General features: G+C 40.7%; 1 protein-coding gene across 1 annotated transcript in view; it reads right to left on the reverse strand.

Annotated features, from left to right (window-relative positions):
- Window positions 1–16,762, reverse strand: part of PCDH10 (protocadherin 10) — a 62,846-nt gene extending 46,084 nt beyond the window's left edge. The window contains exons 1-4 of the mRNA XM_018564202.1: window positions 14,243–16,762; window positions 12,863–12,921; window positions 12,267–12,373; window positions 3,981–4,325 (exon numbers count right to left, since the gene is read on the reverse strand). Of these exons, the coding sequence (XP_018419704.1) occupies window positions 3,981–4,325; window positions 12,267–12,373; window positions 12,863–12,921; window positions 14,243–16,741 (3,010 nt within the window). The 5' untranslated portion in view covers window positions 16,742–16,762. The remainder of the gene's footprint in view (window positions 1–3,980; window positions 4,326–12,266; window positions 12,374–12,862; window positions 12,922–14,242) is intronic.
- Between the last annotated feature and the right edge of the window lie 1,870 nt (window positions 16,763–18,632).

Consider the following 18,632-nt stretch of genomic DNA (forward strand, 5'->3'; position numbering starts at 1 on the left):
TGTGTGTGTGTGTTAACTGCATATTTAGCTGCTTGTCTGGAGTTCAGCTTAAAGAAAGCCAGGGTTATAGAGCCCCCTTACGAAAAAATCTGATTTTAAATCATTTAAAAAAGCAAGGGTAATATCTACTTTCCTAATCCTTGTGTAGATCACAGCATTTCTCCCAAAGACTACAGTTTCACAAAGTGCAGGCATTGCAGTTGTGTACAGTAATCAATAGCAATATCAGATTTCAGTAGACTAATGAATGGTTTTTAACCATAATATCTGCTGTAAGTAGTGCACTTCACATACTGCTCCTTAAAATTAAATAAAGGCCACTAAGCATCCAATGTGTGCATGGTGTTCTTATTTCTCATTCAATTTACATTAATTCTCAGCCATTTCCTTTAAATTTCATACCGAGACATTCAGGTGCAGGGAAGGTGCTAGAGTGAAGATGCTGGCAGCAATATTAGGTGTTAAAGTGATGTCTCCCATGCACTGATATTTTCTATTTACAGCGATTCGCTAAGATTCTATATTCTGCACAGATCCACTATGGCCTGACCTAAATTGGCAGGCCATATTCAGGACTTTTCACTGCAATCTGATTTGCAACTTTACACAGCTTCATTTTGTATAGTATCCTCTATCATTCACTTGTTTAGGATCCACATTACATCTGTAAAACCCATTAACAACAGTTTTTGTTTTTTTTAAAGAAAAATATGTGACACTTGATATTCACACGTTTATGGAACAGAAATGCTGGCATTATATGGGAACCCTCTGCATGAAGAAAATATCACAGAAAAATATTAAAGGAAATCTGTCATGGGTAGCCAGAGGTACCTCCAAATACCTGCAGCATCCTCCAAGTGTTTGCCGTTATTCCCAAATCTCAGGCTTCCAGAGTAGTGTGCAGGCTTGCCAGCTTCCCCTGCTTTCCACACATTCCTATGGGCCCATTACTATGATTAGATGCTTCACTGGCCAATAGCAAGGCAGGAAGGGGCAAGCAAGCTTCAACATTACCTAGAAATGGCAGATATTTGCCTGTAAGAAACTAAGGGCCTTCGTTTCTTACAGGCGAAGGGCCTTATAAGAAACGAAGATCACCAGCACTCAAAGGATAACGTCATATCCTTGTGTTAATTCAATGAAAAAAAGAGTCACGTACATCCAAATGCCAACCTTTCAGGGGCCAGGCAGGGTCCCTTCATCAGGGCAACATAGTGCGGTCACTATGTTGCCCCGATGAAGGGACCATGCATAACCCCTGATCTGCACAGCGCCATCCGTGATCATCACCACTGGCACCACTGTTACTAATGCTCCTAATCACTGTAGGGAGTGCAGGGAATACATCTGGATACCATGCTATAACAATAGCCTGACATTCACACATAATGGCAGGGACTTGGATCATGCTGCAGGTATATGCAGGAGCCTCTTGGTTCCTGGACTTTGCACCTGAAAGTATTTTTTTTTTCTAATTGCTTTATACCGATTCTTTAGTTTGTAATATAATCCATAAAACATTGATGAAAACATAATAAAGTAGGAAAGGCAAACAAAAACCATTATAAATACTGTAAGCTGCAATATTTTTATAATGACATTAGAAATTATAGTGAGTTTGCAGTTGTATTATAAATATGATATTTATTGATGAAACTTAATAAATTATTTAAAAAAAATGTTTTACAATAGCAATTCATACTAAATATCCAAAACCCTAAGATCTGAGTGCATGGGCTTCATATTTTACAAATATTACAGCACAGATTAATTAAAAATGAAATATTTCTGAGATGTTGTAGAAGATGTCTCACTTTTCTGGTACCACTGAGAACTGCCTGCACAAAATATCAAGTGAAAACCTTGTCAGAAATGAAATCAGTAGAGTTAAAGATTGCTATTTCTGACTAGTTAAATTAGGAAGCAAAGAAGATTTTACAGTGGAGAGCTACCTATTTTTGTGTGTCCAAAATTGCTCAAATTATAGCATGCAAATGCAAGATGAGATGAATCTTTCTGAAGTGATACAATGCACTTTCTAGCATGTTATAAAATGCACACAGCAAATGTATTAGTAAAGTACACTTATTAAAAAAGCATGAGTACAAATGTTAAGCAACCCTTTTCTTTCTAAGAGGACCCCTAAATGGCAAAGTGAATGAAGTGAAGGCACCCTCAGGGGTATACATGCACCCTTTAATAATTTTACAAGCACCCTGGAACCCCCAAAATCATCTAATCAGTTTCCACCTAGAAAGTGATTGGTATTAATGCACAGATCTTGACATACATGACAAAAAATTAAAGCTGGTGTAATCCCCTCTGACATCCCACAAATTCTTATTGGATACTAAGGCTCCTAATAGGGAGTTGTGGCAGGTGGATGAGTGATGGCCAGCCCTTGGTTTTTGCAAAGAAAGTCAAGATTTGCATATCAAAGTGGCCTGGACTTCTGAGGTCCCGGGGCACTTGCAAAATTATACAAAAAATACATGCAGGAATCTGAATAAGCCTGCACTGTATTCACACTGTCATCTAGCAATCTTTTTAGAACTCAAAGGGTTGCTTTCATCTAGTTATAGGCAGCCTACATTTTTTCAGAATACAAAATGTTTGCATTTGTAGTCAGCAACTTTGTCAGTAACTTTATTGTTACCTTCTTTGACTACTAAATATTATTGTATTCTCATGTTATCAGTCTATACACATACATATACCTGCAGCTTTCATTCTTCCAAATCATCTAAAAAGGATTGGTAAAATGCACACTGCAGCCATGGTGGGGGAACAATTGGACACAGTTAGCTTGTGTTTTATTGTAACATTTAAAATGCATAGGAAATTTGCATAGGAAAGTGCTTTTGTAAGTGGCTTACTTACTAGTAAATTACTGCTAGACTGATCACTATTGAAAATATTTTCATGAAAAAAATGTATAAAACCAATAGGTTACAATAAAACACAATCCCACTGTCTTTTACTGCCCCACTGGTGTCATTGTGGCATGCATTAGACTGGTTTCCATCTTTGGTATAGCTGACAGCTCTCTTGCAGTGCAGTGCACTGCTCACAACATCCTTCTCAACGATTCTGGCTAGATTGACTGTAGTTGAAAAGCCTATCATTATGTACTGCAGTTTACGATGGTCAGATTTGGTGGTCAAACTCTGCATATGTTACTAGGTGTGGTATACCAGCTCCACAAACCGTGTTCCAATAAAAAACATAATTAGGTTAAAAGTTTATTCTTTATGTTATACCAAGTGCTTTAGGTCAATAAACTGTAGGTTTGCTGCACTACCTCTAATTACACACCCTTACGTAAACTGCTTTTATGGTCTAATCCAGCCTCAATCTACTAAACATTATTTATTTCCCAAATATTTTAATTATCATATAGAATATTTATACATACTTGTATAAATCAAAATATATCTATTTTTTAACTTAACATTACAGGAAAATCCATATGGTAACACTATACTGAGAGGTACCCATTAAATGAAGGTATTTAATCAGAAAATAGCCCATTTAAGAGTTCCTGCTTAAAAATGCAATAAACATGGATATTTTCATTGACATGAGACAGCCTGCTTCTGACAGTTGGGCAGAGCCAGCCGTGATCTTACGGCTGGCTCTGGCCACTTGCAGAGAGATCAGCGTTCCTGGTTACCAGGTAACCAGGGACACTGATCTCCAGACAGCCCAACTCTCCCGGGCGCTCCGGGAGTCTCCCGCTATTAGATAGCGGCTCCTGGCTGCCCCGGGAGAGAAACCCTTTCTGCAAGAAAGGTTTACTCTGCTCGATCGAAAAATGGTAAAAAAATCAATTGACAGTTTGATTGTTATCTGATATCATATGCCCGTGAGTACCATTTCATGAATACAGACATGTAAGATTTGTGAAACCATGTTTCTTTCATACAATGTACATAAATATGTTCATTTTAGCATAAGATGACATGCAAGTTACTTACTCAGATATGGTGGCTTGTAAGGCGCTCTGGTGCCAGAGAGTAGGCCATCCAGTTCTTTCCTCTCCTGCGTACTACCTCCTCCGTTCCCATTGCCCACTCCCGACAGCCCTTGTAATGCCTTATCTTTGCCAAATGTGGAAAAAGATCTCTCCCCTCCTGGAGGCACCTCAGGTGCTTCAAACACTTCAGTGTCCGGAACTGAGTCCATGCCGGGCACATGAAGGTTACTACGGTAATCTGCCGCCTGGCGGCCATCACCAGAAGGTACGAAAGAAGGCATCCAGCAGCGGTCCGAGTGGCCTAAAGCTTTGCACTCTTCTGTGCAGTTGGAGAACAGGTCAGCACCTGTAACAGTTACAAAGCATGACATTAGCTTGAATCTACATTAATTAGGTAGCTAACCAAGCCAATTAAAATCACAATTTTTTTAACAGTAATTATTTACACACTTTTGTTATTAATTTGAAGGGGAAAAAATGTGTACGTGGTGAATTTTACAACTAATAGCTGTTTTTTTTCAACATTTTATTAAACCCTATTGGGTTCCATGGCTTCACTGGATTACAAAGTGCAATATTTCGTAATCCAGTGTAGTAATCCTACAAAGGGGAAATGTAGGCAACTAGATGGCATGAGAATTCCACAAGCAGTGTCATTGTACTTAGCATCAGCTTCATGATTGCTGCGTGGTGACCTTTAATTACTGATTTTCCACTGTATGTCACCAAATCAGATAATGCAAGTGTTTTGCTGAGTGCAGCTGTGTCTTAATTAATTGTAAATAAAAGGAAAAATACAGTGTGCCAAAATGCATTTTCATTTTAAGGTCTTGGTTAAGTCAACAATAAATACAACATGATGATAACTCAATCTTTAGACCTCCAGAAAGGTGCCAGAGAAAATCAATTAATGAATTGCAGGTTTCAGAGTGTTTAACACTTATACTCAACAACTTGTGTATTGATAGTCCTAAATAAAGAGTTTGCATTATCTGATTGCCCATAATCTTCACTTTGATGATTTTTTTTTTGTCTAGAGCAAAAAAACGAACTATTGCATCTGCTGTATTAAAGGCGTCTTCGTCACATTCTGTTTATGTTTCATTGCATGATGAGCAATGTTATATAACATGGAGTTTGAAAATCATAATTAGCTTGTTTTACATTGCTGCGTTGAACAATGTGTAACAGGATGGCATAATTAAGTAGAAATACCCAGAGTTACGCTCTTGTGAAAGTGTTCTGGCTGGGATGGAGCCTCAGTGCACCAGAGAGGTCAAAGCTAAAAGCTGATGTATTCATATTTACAGCAGACGTCTGGTGTGTCCATATGGGGTGAACAATGTGTGAAATGCCAAGGAGAAGACGTCTGCAGAATAGTCTATATAGCATGTCTGTGGGAAAATGCAAATATGTGGAGGAGACTAACTTTGATTTTTTTTTTTTTCCTAAATTATATAAAGAATAGCAAAATGACTGTGATGAACCACAGGCAGCTGTTTTTCTGCTCATTTGCAATTTGGTCTTCTCTGAATATGAATAAATACAAAGTGCATATTTTTAAGCAAATACAACATGTATATGTTTATCTTTCTTTCTTCCTTTCTTTCTTTCCCTACCTCTTACTCCATATTGTTTCTTACTTCCTTACTTTATTTATTGTTTCTAAATTCTTTACTTTATTTATTTTCTCTTTTGTCTCTTTTCTTTATTTTTCTTTTTTTTTCTGTTCCTCCTTCATACTATACAGACATATTTACATGCATGCACCTGTTTCTTTCACTCCTCCCTTCTTTTTTTAGCTCTTATAGCTCTACATTTATTTATAGTGTAAGCTTCCTTCCTATTTTACAGATCTTAACTGACACTTATCAAAGTGCAAAAATTCTAGGAGCCACCTACCTACATATCTACCTTTCCTAGTGAGGGTTGAAGCATTATTTTCTATGCCGTGCATCTAACATTTGCAGCATGTCTTCTGTTATTGTGATTGAGTGAGTTCCTGTTGCAAATGACCATGATTAGCTAAATTCAGTGTTCGTGTAAGGTGAGATGTCGATGCTGATACTATTGACAGATCTCTAGATCTCTTCCTGCAAACACTTGTGCTTAGCAGCTCCTGGCAGCTGTTCTCCCCCATGTCCTTTAAACCTATTAAGACATTTTAGGCGACAAGCTGCATTCTGAATGCTTGATTTCATTCTGCCTTTCTTAATATGAACAATGTGTCTATTAAAGATTACAGTCAATGTATTATAAAACTTTGGTACAGAGACATATTCATTTGCCCTATCTTTGTAATGATGTTTGTGTATACTGATTGTGATGCAATATACTATGTATCTAGAGAGGAAAAAAACACACAATGCACCCAGGAGTTTGTTTTTCACATATCTAACCTCAATTTGTCACTGGCTTCAAACATTTGCTGGCTGAAAAAACATCGATGAGATGTTAGGAGTGCTGAAGCTTATGGCTGCTGATTGATTTGCACAACGACATGCACTGTGGGGTTGTTTATAAATCGGGACTGTGCAGTAATGCTTGTGTACACAATACCATATGTATGCTAATGCGCCTTCCCATGCCAACTGTGTATACAGAGCTTTACATAAATATTATACAAGGCACAGTACAAGGTAGGGGGAACCACAAACAAACATTGCTTTGTTTGTTCCAAATAGGAAAAGCGGGAACCTTTATTTCTTATTTTTAATCTGTATTTAGGTTTTCAATTTATTAGGAATTAACTTGCTGCTTTTCATTGTAGTTTATCTATTTTATTGTGTGCCAAATATTTCAGTTTATTCTTAAATAAATTACAATCTTCTTTATGTAAACAAAGTTTTCATATATCTGTTTATGAAGGTTACATGGGCAATACAATCTTTAAATTAATAGTTACATTCCTGTCCATGAATCTCATGCAAAAATGCTGCTGACATTCTGGTGGCAAAAATAGTAGCTTACACAGGGCACAAAACCAGAGAAAAGTATTCATGTCTCAGTGTCAAAATAAAACAATTTTTGTGTACTTTTAGCTCCATGATGTGTATGTTGTTAGAAGCAGATTCACATAATATGATTTTTGCTTTTTGCGTTCCTTTATTTTCATTTTTTAGCTTCTGGAAAGAAAATAATTCTCCCTTGGTGGTTGTTGTGCGTTAAATAATGCCTCCCTAGCTGTTTGCTCATACCTACTTAGTATTCAACCAGTGCCCCGTTTTATAATTAGATTCATAATGTTAACTGTCCTGTGTCATCCGTGTGCCATAAATGCACTATGTAAAAATAAAAAAAAAGAGCACAATCATCAACAAGTGGTAAAGGGCAGCAAATGGAAGAGCTTTTATTACAGATTAATCTCACTTTGTAATGACTTTTATTTTAAATTAAGCAATGTAGCACATAGTAAGTCTGCCTTGAATTCTAACCTTCCATTGATAATAAGTATTCAGAAGTCTGGAAATAAATTACTGATCAGTGAGCTGTTGAAGAATGCAGACGTGAACTGCAGCTGGGATTAAAGAATCGGAGAAGAGGGGAGAGGGGGGGGGAGCGTTTTTTACAGAAACCGACAAGTTCAATCTTTATACTTTGCCGTGCAAATAAAAATAATAAGAAGAGAAGGTATAAAATAATTGGAGAGGTTTTCCTTTCCATCTAATCCTTTCTGATAAATGATCATTGACTGTGCGTTGCCATTCACAGTTTTCTGACAATTTAGACATGTGTGTGAAAGACATATCAGTAAGAATTGTTTGGAGCAGAGGGGTACAATTAAAATAAAAAGATAGTCAGACACATTCAAAAGCTTGCACAGAGGAACAATATGCACTGCAGATCATTAGGATAGATACGCAATAGATTGTTAATTAAAACAGACAGAAACTGTGGATAAATAGCTAGACAGAGATAGATAGATAGATAGATAGATAGATAGATAGATAGATAGATAGATAATAGATAGATAGATAGATAGATAGATAGATAGATAGATAGATAGATATACTGAGCAAAAGAGAAAGATATATGGGAACAAGGCAGACTGTGTAATAGATAGATAGATAGATAGATAGATAGATAGATAGATAGATAGATAGACTGAGCACAAGACAAGCATATATGGGAACCAGGCAGACTGTGAGATAGATAGATAGATAGATAGATAGATAGATAGATAGATAGATAGATAGATAGATAGATAGATAGATTGTTTATGATTACCAGCTGTCAGGCTATATTGGTTTAGCAGCAATGGAAATAGGGTCTTTAAAATAAATTACAGATTTTAAATCAACTTCTGCTGAATAGAACTGTATGCAACCAGTGACATCTATTCATGAGACATTGTTCCTGCTCCCTGAGAGAAGGGCAAAGGGCTTGAATCCGCTGGTAGGGAAAGGGTGGGAAAAAAGTGGCTTGTGAACAGACCGTATAGCATCCGCTATACATCAGGTGGCTGCCATCTAAATACTGATCTTTGGAATCTGCCTACTTAAAAGGCTTTATGTAATTCCTTTTAGTAACTTGGTCCAAAGAACAGTGATGGCATAATGCACAAGCAACCAGTCACCACTCAGCTTTAAACGTCCTAGCCTTGCATCTAGTGAAAGGTAAATTGTAATTGGCTTCTATGGGTAGCAGCACATTAGTGTTCACTTGTTAGCCTTTATATTATGCTATTAAAGTATAATTATATCAAAATGTATATATCTAATACTATTTCATCAAATTGCTTCACTGCCAGACAGCCAGCTTCAGAGACAGATGCCAACACTGATAGGATGCCAAGGGGTCATGACCTATCATCAAAGGGTCAGATCATGGTCTCATAGACATAAGATAAATGAGGTTATGCCCTTTAAATATCAAGACTAATCTTAAAGTGCCAAATACAGTTTCTATATAGATATGTAACAGTTGTGTGAAATAAAAAGGGTGCTGACATTTCACTACACTCATTAATAAGAGAGCTAACAATTACCAGTCTTTAATGAGTTCATTGTCGTTTATTTGTCTTTAATTTATATCACACACTTATGTGGACTACGGAGTTAAGAAGGGAATTAAATAATCATATGAAACCAGCGGAGTAGCCTAGCAACTGCTATTTTATAATTAATTCCCCCAAATTATCTTTCCCTCAGTGCAATTCACTTTACTGCCTACAGATAACTAACCATGTCTGTTAGTGATTGCCATCAAATGTGTTTTGGTTTCCTCATTGATAAATGATTGATATTATGGCTTTATGGCCTTGCAATTCATAAACTCTGATACCACATTATGGAAATCACTTGCGCGAGTCTGCGTGGCGGAGCAGGGCTGATCAAGCTGCTAAGCTCAGCCTAAATTATTTCCAAATGAGTTGTCTAACTCAATCATTTCATTATGGTGAAGGTATTTAAACTGAAACTCTATTCCCTCCTTATCTCAAGGAGATAGCGCTAGTCAGACTCAACATTCTTGAATCGTAGATTCCAGCACACTGTGTGGGTCTGAAAGCATGTCTGATTTAAAATCACACACCATGATGCTCAATAAGCCACTGCAATGTTGAACATATTAAACTAGAGCTCTAGACCAATGGCCAGAGAAATTGAGAGACTACAGGTAGACAAGTTATAAATTAATGTCCACTCACTAAATGGACCATAAAATTGCCAAGGAGAGCAAATTATCTGAGATCAATGATACTATAAGTACCATATTTCTGTATAGATGCATATTCTAAGTGAATAGAAAACATCAGTGCTCTACTAGTAGCTATAAGTCACATATTTTACCATAACATGACAGCATCAACACAGTTTGTGACATAGTTGGCTGCATGTGATAAAACAGATGAAAATCAAGGTCAATGTCACTTGTAACCACTTAACACAGCCGAAATACCATGTTACCGGTACTTCCTAAAATAGTTTGTAAGGAGCTAGAGACAATAAAGCACCTGTGGCTCTTTTTGCTTACTCAAGGTAATAAATGTTAGGTACTATATATTTAATTCATAAGTCCTTCACAGGTTATGTAGTAACCATTTATATTTTGGAAAGGAAAAGAGCAGAAAGGGAAGAAGTATGCAAAACGCATTAGTGGCTGCCTAAAGGTTATCACTTGCTTATATAAACAATAGTAAACGAAGCATCAAATGGCTGACCACAGGCAATGTTTTTACTGATTACTTACCATTTGGCCTCATTTTACCATTTAACTTTTTTTCTTTTCAACTACAGACAACAAAGAGCGGGCAAAAAAAGCACTCTGTATCGCTGTTTCATTTCTTTGTCTCTGTATGCACAGTATATACCAGTCTCAGTTGGGCTTTCAACCTCTTTCTTGGTAGCACCTTCCCTCTCTTATTTTTTCTTTGTATCTTTTTTTTTAATCACTACAGCCAGCATATTTTATAAGCAGATACAAAATATTTTTTTTTCTTATCTAGCATAGCTAGGAATTAGAAGCACCTGACAACACATAGACAGCAATTTATAAAAACATGCAATGAACATAATCCTGATGGTAGTATCAATATTTATATAATAATGTTGCACATAATAATAATATCACATTGTTACAACTCTATCTACAAGAGCTATGTGTCGTTCTTTTGTCACAGTAAGATACAAAGAAACATACACTGTCTACAGGTGAGTGAAAACATACCATTCATCTAAAGTGTCTGTTCAGAGGCTGTTAATCGTTATTCTGCTGTTTATTAGCATTGCCTTCTGGGAGTTTTACCATGAATAAATAACACCTATATTCAGCATCAATGGGGTGTTAACATCCTCCCTAGTGTCTTCTTCCACTTCATTTCTTGTCTGATGAGTCTGCAGATTCTATTTGCATACACTAATCTGCTGATTACATTTTCTTATAGTTTAAGTTTTTTTAATATCTCTATCCATGTACTACCTTTATAATGACTTGTTGCCTATTAAGGCATCTGGGAGCCAGGCCTGCTTATGTTTAATTGCATATTTTTTAATTAGTCGGCTGCATATATTTTCTGTGTATTGTTGATCTGCATAACAGATGCCAATTAAATATTGTACGCTCCTTAATTACAAACTATTATTCTGGTAAACTAACCCCTTTTAAGCTTCGCTGGGTTACCAGCTTTGAAAACCTGAGAAAAAAAATGCAACAAAGTCTAACTACTGTCTGCTGCTAATTCCTATTCAGGCGCTTACATTAATAACCGGCTTTATAATAAAATAGGTCGAGACAGATCTCTTTAAGTCAAGACAACAATAAATCAGAGCCCCACATATAGGGCCCAAATAAAGGATTCTCTGTGCTGAATGTAAACTTCTGGCAAGCCTTAGTTAGTGTGCAGTTTCCCAGACACTAAATAGATGCTCTGTTCACTTTAGCATGAAGTCCCACAAGGAGCAGCGACCTCCAGGGATTCTTGGCTCTCCTGAACTCTCATTAGGCCTGCATATTAATGACTTGTAAAAATAGAAGGGGGCCGGGAGTATAGCCTTTTCTATTCAAAGGATTTCCCATCGTCGGAGCTCACACACAATGCAGCAAACTGCACACAAGGCAAAGGCCAAGACACAGGCTCTCATATCTTCAGCAACGTCTGCTTCATAAACTCAGCCTGGTGTCTGCTACTAGCCAGGGGTAATAGTGTGTATAACACTGCACTCAGTGGAAGGGGAGGCGACAAAGGGGACAGCTGGAGAGTGCATTTCAATAGACACTGGCTGCAATTATCAGACACATTCAGGATCATGGGAGAGAAGGATCCCAACAGAGCCATATCACAAAAATAATTAGGACATGGAGCAGGTGAAATTCCTCATGATATACTCTGACAGCTCTGCATATGACTCTGTTAAAGAATGACTGGCTAATCCAAGATTAGCTGGATAATGTGGATAATGCCAAATCAATCTTACTGTATTAGCATCAAATTCAGGAATAGTTAGTGCGTGATAATATTTTCATTTTTTTTGTGTGTGCCCAATTTAAATACTAAAGCTGATTTGTCACAACCAAAACAAACTGATGCTGTTGCTTGTGGAAACCAACATAAATCCACATTGCTTTTTCGCAATACAAGTTAGATAATGAATGTCAAAACATGATAGGATGGTATAGGTTGAACTCTTGTTGTCTAGTGCTATGTTTTTATTAAATCAGTGTTTTGTTTTTTTGTCTGTATGCAAAACTTTTAATGGTGTGGTATATGTATTCATGACATTTGAAGTTGCACATCTTGTCATTGAGGGGATAAAGGACCAATTTTGATTTGTTCTCTCATCAGACTTACCAGAGGATTGACCTCGATTAGTGGCGTCATGATCACTGTCTCCTTGCTCACTGTCTCCGTGCCCACTATCCTTAGAGCTTACTATGTCTGCTTCCTGGAATGCAGAACTGCAAACACAAACAGCACAGTATTGAGAAGAATGAGTAAATCAGATATTCTTCTGCCATCCTATGGACACAGTGGGAGCTGCACTGATTAGCTGTACATCTACAGTATGCTAGCAATACAAGTGTTACTTTCCCCCTCAACAGGATGACACAGACAGGATATATCACAAACAGCAAGGCAGGTGAGGGCAAAACAGAAGAGGAAGTGTTACATTTCACACAGCTTGTCTGTTATTCTCTATACCATTTCTAAAACTCCAAGCCACCAACTTGCAAATCTGCCGGAGGTTCTTTTGGGCAGCACTGAAATATCTATCTTTGAATCTATGACTCGTTAATCTTGGTGTTCTGGGAAGAACCACCCTATAGAAATGGGATTTTTCATTGACAAAAATGGTTTAATACTATGTCACTATCCACACTAATGTCCACTGTGCAGAAATAACACAAATAAAAAATAAAAATGACACGCCCAAGTACATTTCATACCTGTTTACCCGTCGTGGTCTGTCAACTAGATAACTGAGTTCAGTGCGTTGATGTTTATTCTAAAAAATAAATGAGACACAATTGGACTCTAAATGTCACTGCAATATGGAATATGAAACAGCTTGGAGCTAGTGGGTTGGATGATTGATTAAAGAGTATACAGAGATGTCTAGGCCCCCAGCAGTTGGAGCATATAAAATATTGAGAGAGCTTCTTTATTCAGTGAGCTGGGTTCAATAGCAGAATATATACAAACATAAAAGGGCAGCCCCATCACCTAACTCCCCCCCTCCCCCCCCTTTCCCTCCCTCCCCTTCCCTTCTGGAATAACCAGAAGTAATGGCATTTCTTGAGCCCATGATAGACACATGCACTTATTACTGTGCTCACAAAATGGGTGGGGATTACAGCAGACATACTGTACAAGTCTCCATGTACCAATATCAATGATTGCAGGAGATGAAAGGTTTCCATATATAGCATCAATGCTATGGGCTTATATTCAAGTACAATCAGAATAACTCTATTGCATTCATTTTTTCAACATATGACACAATAACTATGAAAAAAGCGATCATTTACTTTTTTTTTTTTACATTTTCTGAAGCTTAAACACCATTTATGTGCTACGGTTTAATCTCAGTATATGTCACTGCTCTGCTGCATAAATATGTGCGCAGGATTTTATAGCCATTACTTATGAGCAGTGAGAGAGAGATTTCAGAGCATTTCCAATAAATCAATTAACAGATGAATCCACAAATGGTGATCAGTTTAAGGTGTCTCTGTGCAGACAGATAGCTCTCTAATTTCTCAATGCCAGACTGGACTCATTCACATTCAGGCAGTGTGGGCTGCAGCCTGCAACAGTTTTCTAAGGGAATTATAATGCCAGATCCTGATGGAACAAGAAATTATATACCACATCCAGCCAGATTCAAGCAATACCAAGACATGGTTACTCCTCATATAATATTACGATCAAACGGGCAATTCTAAGAGCAGTAAAGGCTGCAGAGATTTAAGGGGGAGCCGTCATGTCATAGTTTGCACAGACAATGCAGGGGTTTCTAGAATGAATCAACCGAGCATCAACATAGAAAAGGCAAAGTATGACAGGGACAAGCCATGAAACAACCGGATTTAGTGGATTTCTAAGAAAGCAGATGATGTAACTCTAGACAGAAATGTAACGGATTTTATCTGCGTAAATGAGCGTGGAAAGGGGATTTACAGATAACCAGGGATCAGTAACATCTGGTTACAAGGGAAAAGTTCTTTAAGGCGTTAACCTATTAAAAAAATAGCTCTGTCAGAAAGAAATGAGTGCAGAAGAAATGTACGTGACATAAATAAGAATTTGACATGGCTCTGGCTTACCTCACTGGACAGGATACTGCCATTGGAGATGATATCAGGCTGCTGGTCAGCGTAGCCGGTCACTATAGCCCCACAAGGGTTGTGCTCCGCGTCTGTGCTCCTGGATGGACTACAGGGCTTGAGGAACATTAGGTCGGTTTTGGCAGACTCAGGAGTCAGGCAGACCTGGTAGCAATAGTTCTGGTTGTGATGATGAGAGCCGAAGCTGCCAGACTCCTCTACTGGCACTTGGGTAGAGCTGGGCACGTTGGAGCTTTGCACCAGCATGATGTCCGACTTGCTGAGCTTTTTCTTCCTAGCTCTGGCTTGTCTGCTACAGCAAGAGCAGCAGCACATACAGCAGTCACTGGCCAGGCAGCTGTAGATGTTAAGTTTCTTCTCCTTCTGACACCTGATGGCTAGCACAATCATAGCCAGCAAGAAGATGAAGGAGACAGAGCCCAGGGCAATGATGAGGATGAGAGTGAGATCTAAGGCTGTGTCATTGGGGCGGCTGGGCCGCTGGTCCCCCCCTTGCCTCTCTACTGAACTGTCCACTATCTGGACCTGAATGAGAGCAGTGGAGGAGAGCGGTGGCTGTCCATGGTCCCTAACCTCCACCACTATTTCAAAGGGTTTGTGAGGATCCCTCTTACTAGTAATCTTACGTGATGTCCTTAGCTCCCCGGTCCTCCAATCCATTCGGAACAAACTCATGTCATTGCCTTTGAGGATGCTGTAGGTCAGGCGAGCGTTTTCACCTTCATCCGAATCTACAGCCACCACTCGTGTAAACAGATAGCCAGGCTCAGCTGTCCTGGGCAGGAGCTCCTTAGCAGTGCCATTCCTACCTTGGGGGGACACTATAGAGGGGGCATTGTCGTTCTGGTCAACGATCACTATATTGACAGTGGCATTGCTGGCCAGGGGAGCGCTGCCCCCATCTCTAGCCTCCACCATGAAGCTGAACTCCTTCAGCTGTTCATAGTCAAAGGTGCGCAGGGCATAGAGGTAGCCATTCTCAGAATTGATGGACACGTAGGTGAAGACGGACATGCCCTGGATGTCACACTCCAGGATGTAGTAGGAGATATCAGCGTTGTCTTCCTCATCCTTGTCGGTGGCGCTGACAGCAGAGATGTATGCCCCGGGCACGTTATTCTCGGTCACATAGACATTGTAGATAGCCTGAGTGAAGCGGGGGGCATTGTCATTGACATCGGCCACCTGGACCTGGATGGACTTGCTGGAGATGAGAGGTGGGGAGCCCTTGTCCCTGGCCTGCACGATCACTGTGTAGGAAGACACCAGCTCCCGGTCCAGGGTGCCATCTGTCACAATGGTGTAATAGTTCTTATAGGACAGCTTGAGCCGGAACGGCACATCCCCCAGGATCTCGCAGTGTATCTGCCCGTTCTCCTCCGAGTCCTTGTCGGTCACACTGAAGAGGGCCACCACGGTGCCCGGGGGGGCTGCCTCACTCACCGCTTCCTTCACCGTACTGAAGCTGATCTCGGGCGGGTTGTCATTAAGGTCCAGCACCTTGACCAGCACCTTGCAGTGAGCCGGCACGGCGTTCGGCCCCAGGTCTTTGGCTTGGACGTACACCTGGTACATGCCGCTCTCCTCATAGTCCAGCTCGCCCATGATCTCCATCCGGCCCGTCCTGGAGTCCACGTTGAAGATCTCCCGGACCCGGGGGCTGTTGTGGCTGCTGAACGAGTACACCACCTCCCCGTTTTGACCTTCATCCAGATCGGTAGCGTTGAGCTGGATGACTAAGGTGCCGGGGGGCGAGTTCTCGGGCAGGGACACGGTGTAGACGGGTTGGTCGAAGACGGGCACGTTGTCGTTGGAGTCCAGCACCTTGATGGTGAGCAGCGCGGTGCCGGTCCTTTGAGGGATGCCGCCGTCCATAGCCGTCAGGACGTACCTGTGCAGCGCCTGCTGCTCCCGGTCCAGCTGCTTCTTAAGCACCAGCTCGGCGAACTTGTTGCCGTCGCCCTGAGTCTGCACGTCCAGGGTGAAAAAGCTGTTGGTGGTCATCTCGTAGGTGCGCAGCGAGTTGTTGCCCACGTCAGGGTCATAGGCGCTCTCCAAAGGGAAGCGGGTCCCCGGGGTGGCACTCTCCGAGATCTCCACCTGGATGTCGGTCTCGGGAAATGTCGGGGGGTTGTCATTAATGTCCAGCACCTCGATCTCCACTCGGAAGAACTCCAACGGGTTCTCCAGGAAGACCTCCAGGTGAAGCAGACAGGTCGGGCTCTGCTTGCAGATCTGCTCCCTGTCTATCTTCTCCTTGACGTACAGCACCCCGTTCTCCAGGTTCAGCTCCAGGTAGGGGCTCCTCGAGTTCGGGGCGGTCTGGAAGCGACGAGTGGCCAGCTTGGTAATGTCCAAGCCCAAATCCTCAGCGATATTCCCCACGAAAGTGCCATGGTCCCTCTCCTCCTGCACCTTGTAGGCGAGCTGGGAAAGCAGACCATCCACAATGCACACCAGCAAAAATAAAACAATCATCTCCAGGCAAAAGAAGAAAAAATACAAAGAATAATAATCGGGATGTAAAAGTGTGACAGATAGAAAATATAAGGTTACAAAAAAAGAAAAGTGCACTTGTTTTATTCCTCCCACATCCAGCTTCTCGTCACTGGTGGCTCATTCTAGAGAGAGGCATCCCCTCATCAGGATTCTTTGCAGTCACCATGAGAGTCAGTACAATCCCCCTGTTTTATCCCCTGTTTTATTCCGCTGTCCTCTGCCAACCATAAATCCCAGGTAAACAGTCCTGGGTTAATGTTCTAAGACAGTCCCTCCAGCGACACTCACAGTCCTACATCCACTGCACATGGTGTCTCTGCTACAGATCTGGAATCATTCATGAACACCAAATCTGCATTCAAATTCACTGGTATAGGAAGAGACCAAAAAACAAACAAAAAAAAAAACTTAAATGGTCTCTCCCTTTTAATTCCTGCAGTTCCCCAACTCCATAGACTCCATTGTGATCCTGGGAAGTGTTGTGACTTTTCTTTAATTTTGTATGTGGATATTATGTATTGCGCTTCCCTCTGCTCCAGCTCCTGTGATCTCTGCTGGCAGTGTCTGAGCACCCAGCTCCCAGCTTAGCTGTTTTTGCGCAGCGCCATCCTTCTGCCAACCAATGGGAGGCCGGAGATGGCCGGGGGCGTGGCCTCCCCGGCACGTCACTCTATTAGCAAAGCGGCGTCATTGGAAGGAAAGGAGAGAGAGAGAGAGAGAGAGAGAGAGAGAGAGAGAGAGAGAGAGCGATGGAGCGTGTGCTGGGGAAAAGGCGACGCTTTCCTTTAAGCCTCTCGCCGTGGCTTTGCCTCCAGGGGTCGTATAGGAGCGGTGCACATGGGGCACCGCTCCTAAGTGTTGTGGAGGTGCCGGCGATCGCACTTCACACGGTACTGACAGGCTCTGTTAGGTGCGGGGGAGGCTGCTGACAGGCAGCTGTGAGGGTCTTATTACTATGGAGAGCAGGGCGATGAAAGTTCTCTCACCCCCCCCTTCCCCTGACATGGAGTGGATCTCTTAGCAGAACAGATATGCACAAGGTGAGAAGAGGGAGGGCAGCTCAGGAGAATACCGAGCCTGGGTACTGCCACTCAGCCCTGTGACCTCAGCCAGGAGGATCAATGACTTCTCAGCATGTGTGCTGCAAACCTAGACCGTGGACATGCACTCTGCAACTTAGAAGACATTCAGGTTTCCATTCCTAGTACGCTGTAATTACAGACACGGTCAGGTATCACTCTACACGCCACGGTCTATGTTACCGCTAGCCCTCTACAGCAATTACACCCCCTTGCTCGCACTATCCTTCTTACTTGAAAATGTGACACATGTAGCTAATGTGGGTATTGGACCTAACTGATCATAGGACGTGATATGGTTCTACTTAGGTCACTTAATGTCCAAGGTGCTTCAACTGTTCAATTCGCTGCACATCATCGATACTAACGTTCCTGAAATAATCTTCCAAAACCGAGTATCTATGCGAATGAATCTATCTATCTTCCAGTCTATCTATCTTCCAGTCTATCTATCTCTCTGTCTTTCTATCTATCTATTTATCTATCTACCTATCTATCTATCTATCTATCTATCTATCTATCTATCTATCTATATCCCTCATCTTCTCTCTAGATATAGCTGATAGAGTGACAAATAACTCTCTAATTTCTCTCTATCTATATTCCTATCTATCTATCTATCTATCTATCTATCTATCTATCTATCTATCTATCTATCTATCTATCTATCTATCTACCTATCTTCCAATCTACATATCTCTCTGACCTTCTATCTATCTATCTTCCAGTCTATCTATCTATCTATCTATCTATCTATCTATCTATCTATCTATGTATTATCTATCTACCTA

Source organism: Nanorana parkeri, unplaced genomic scaffold (genome assembly GCF_000935625.1).
Source record: "Nanorana parkeri isolate BGI_ZX_2015 unplaced genomic scaffold, ASM93562v1 scaffold734, whole genome shotgun sequence".
NCBI classification, from domain to species: Eukaryota; Metazoa; Chordata; class Amphibia; order Anura; family Dicroglossidae; genus Nanorana; species Nanorana parkeri.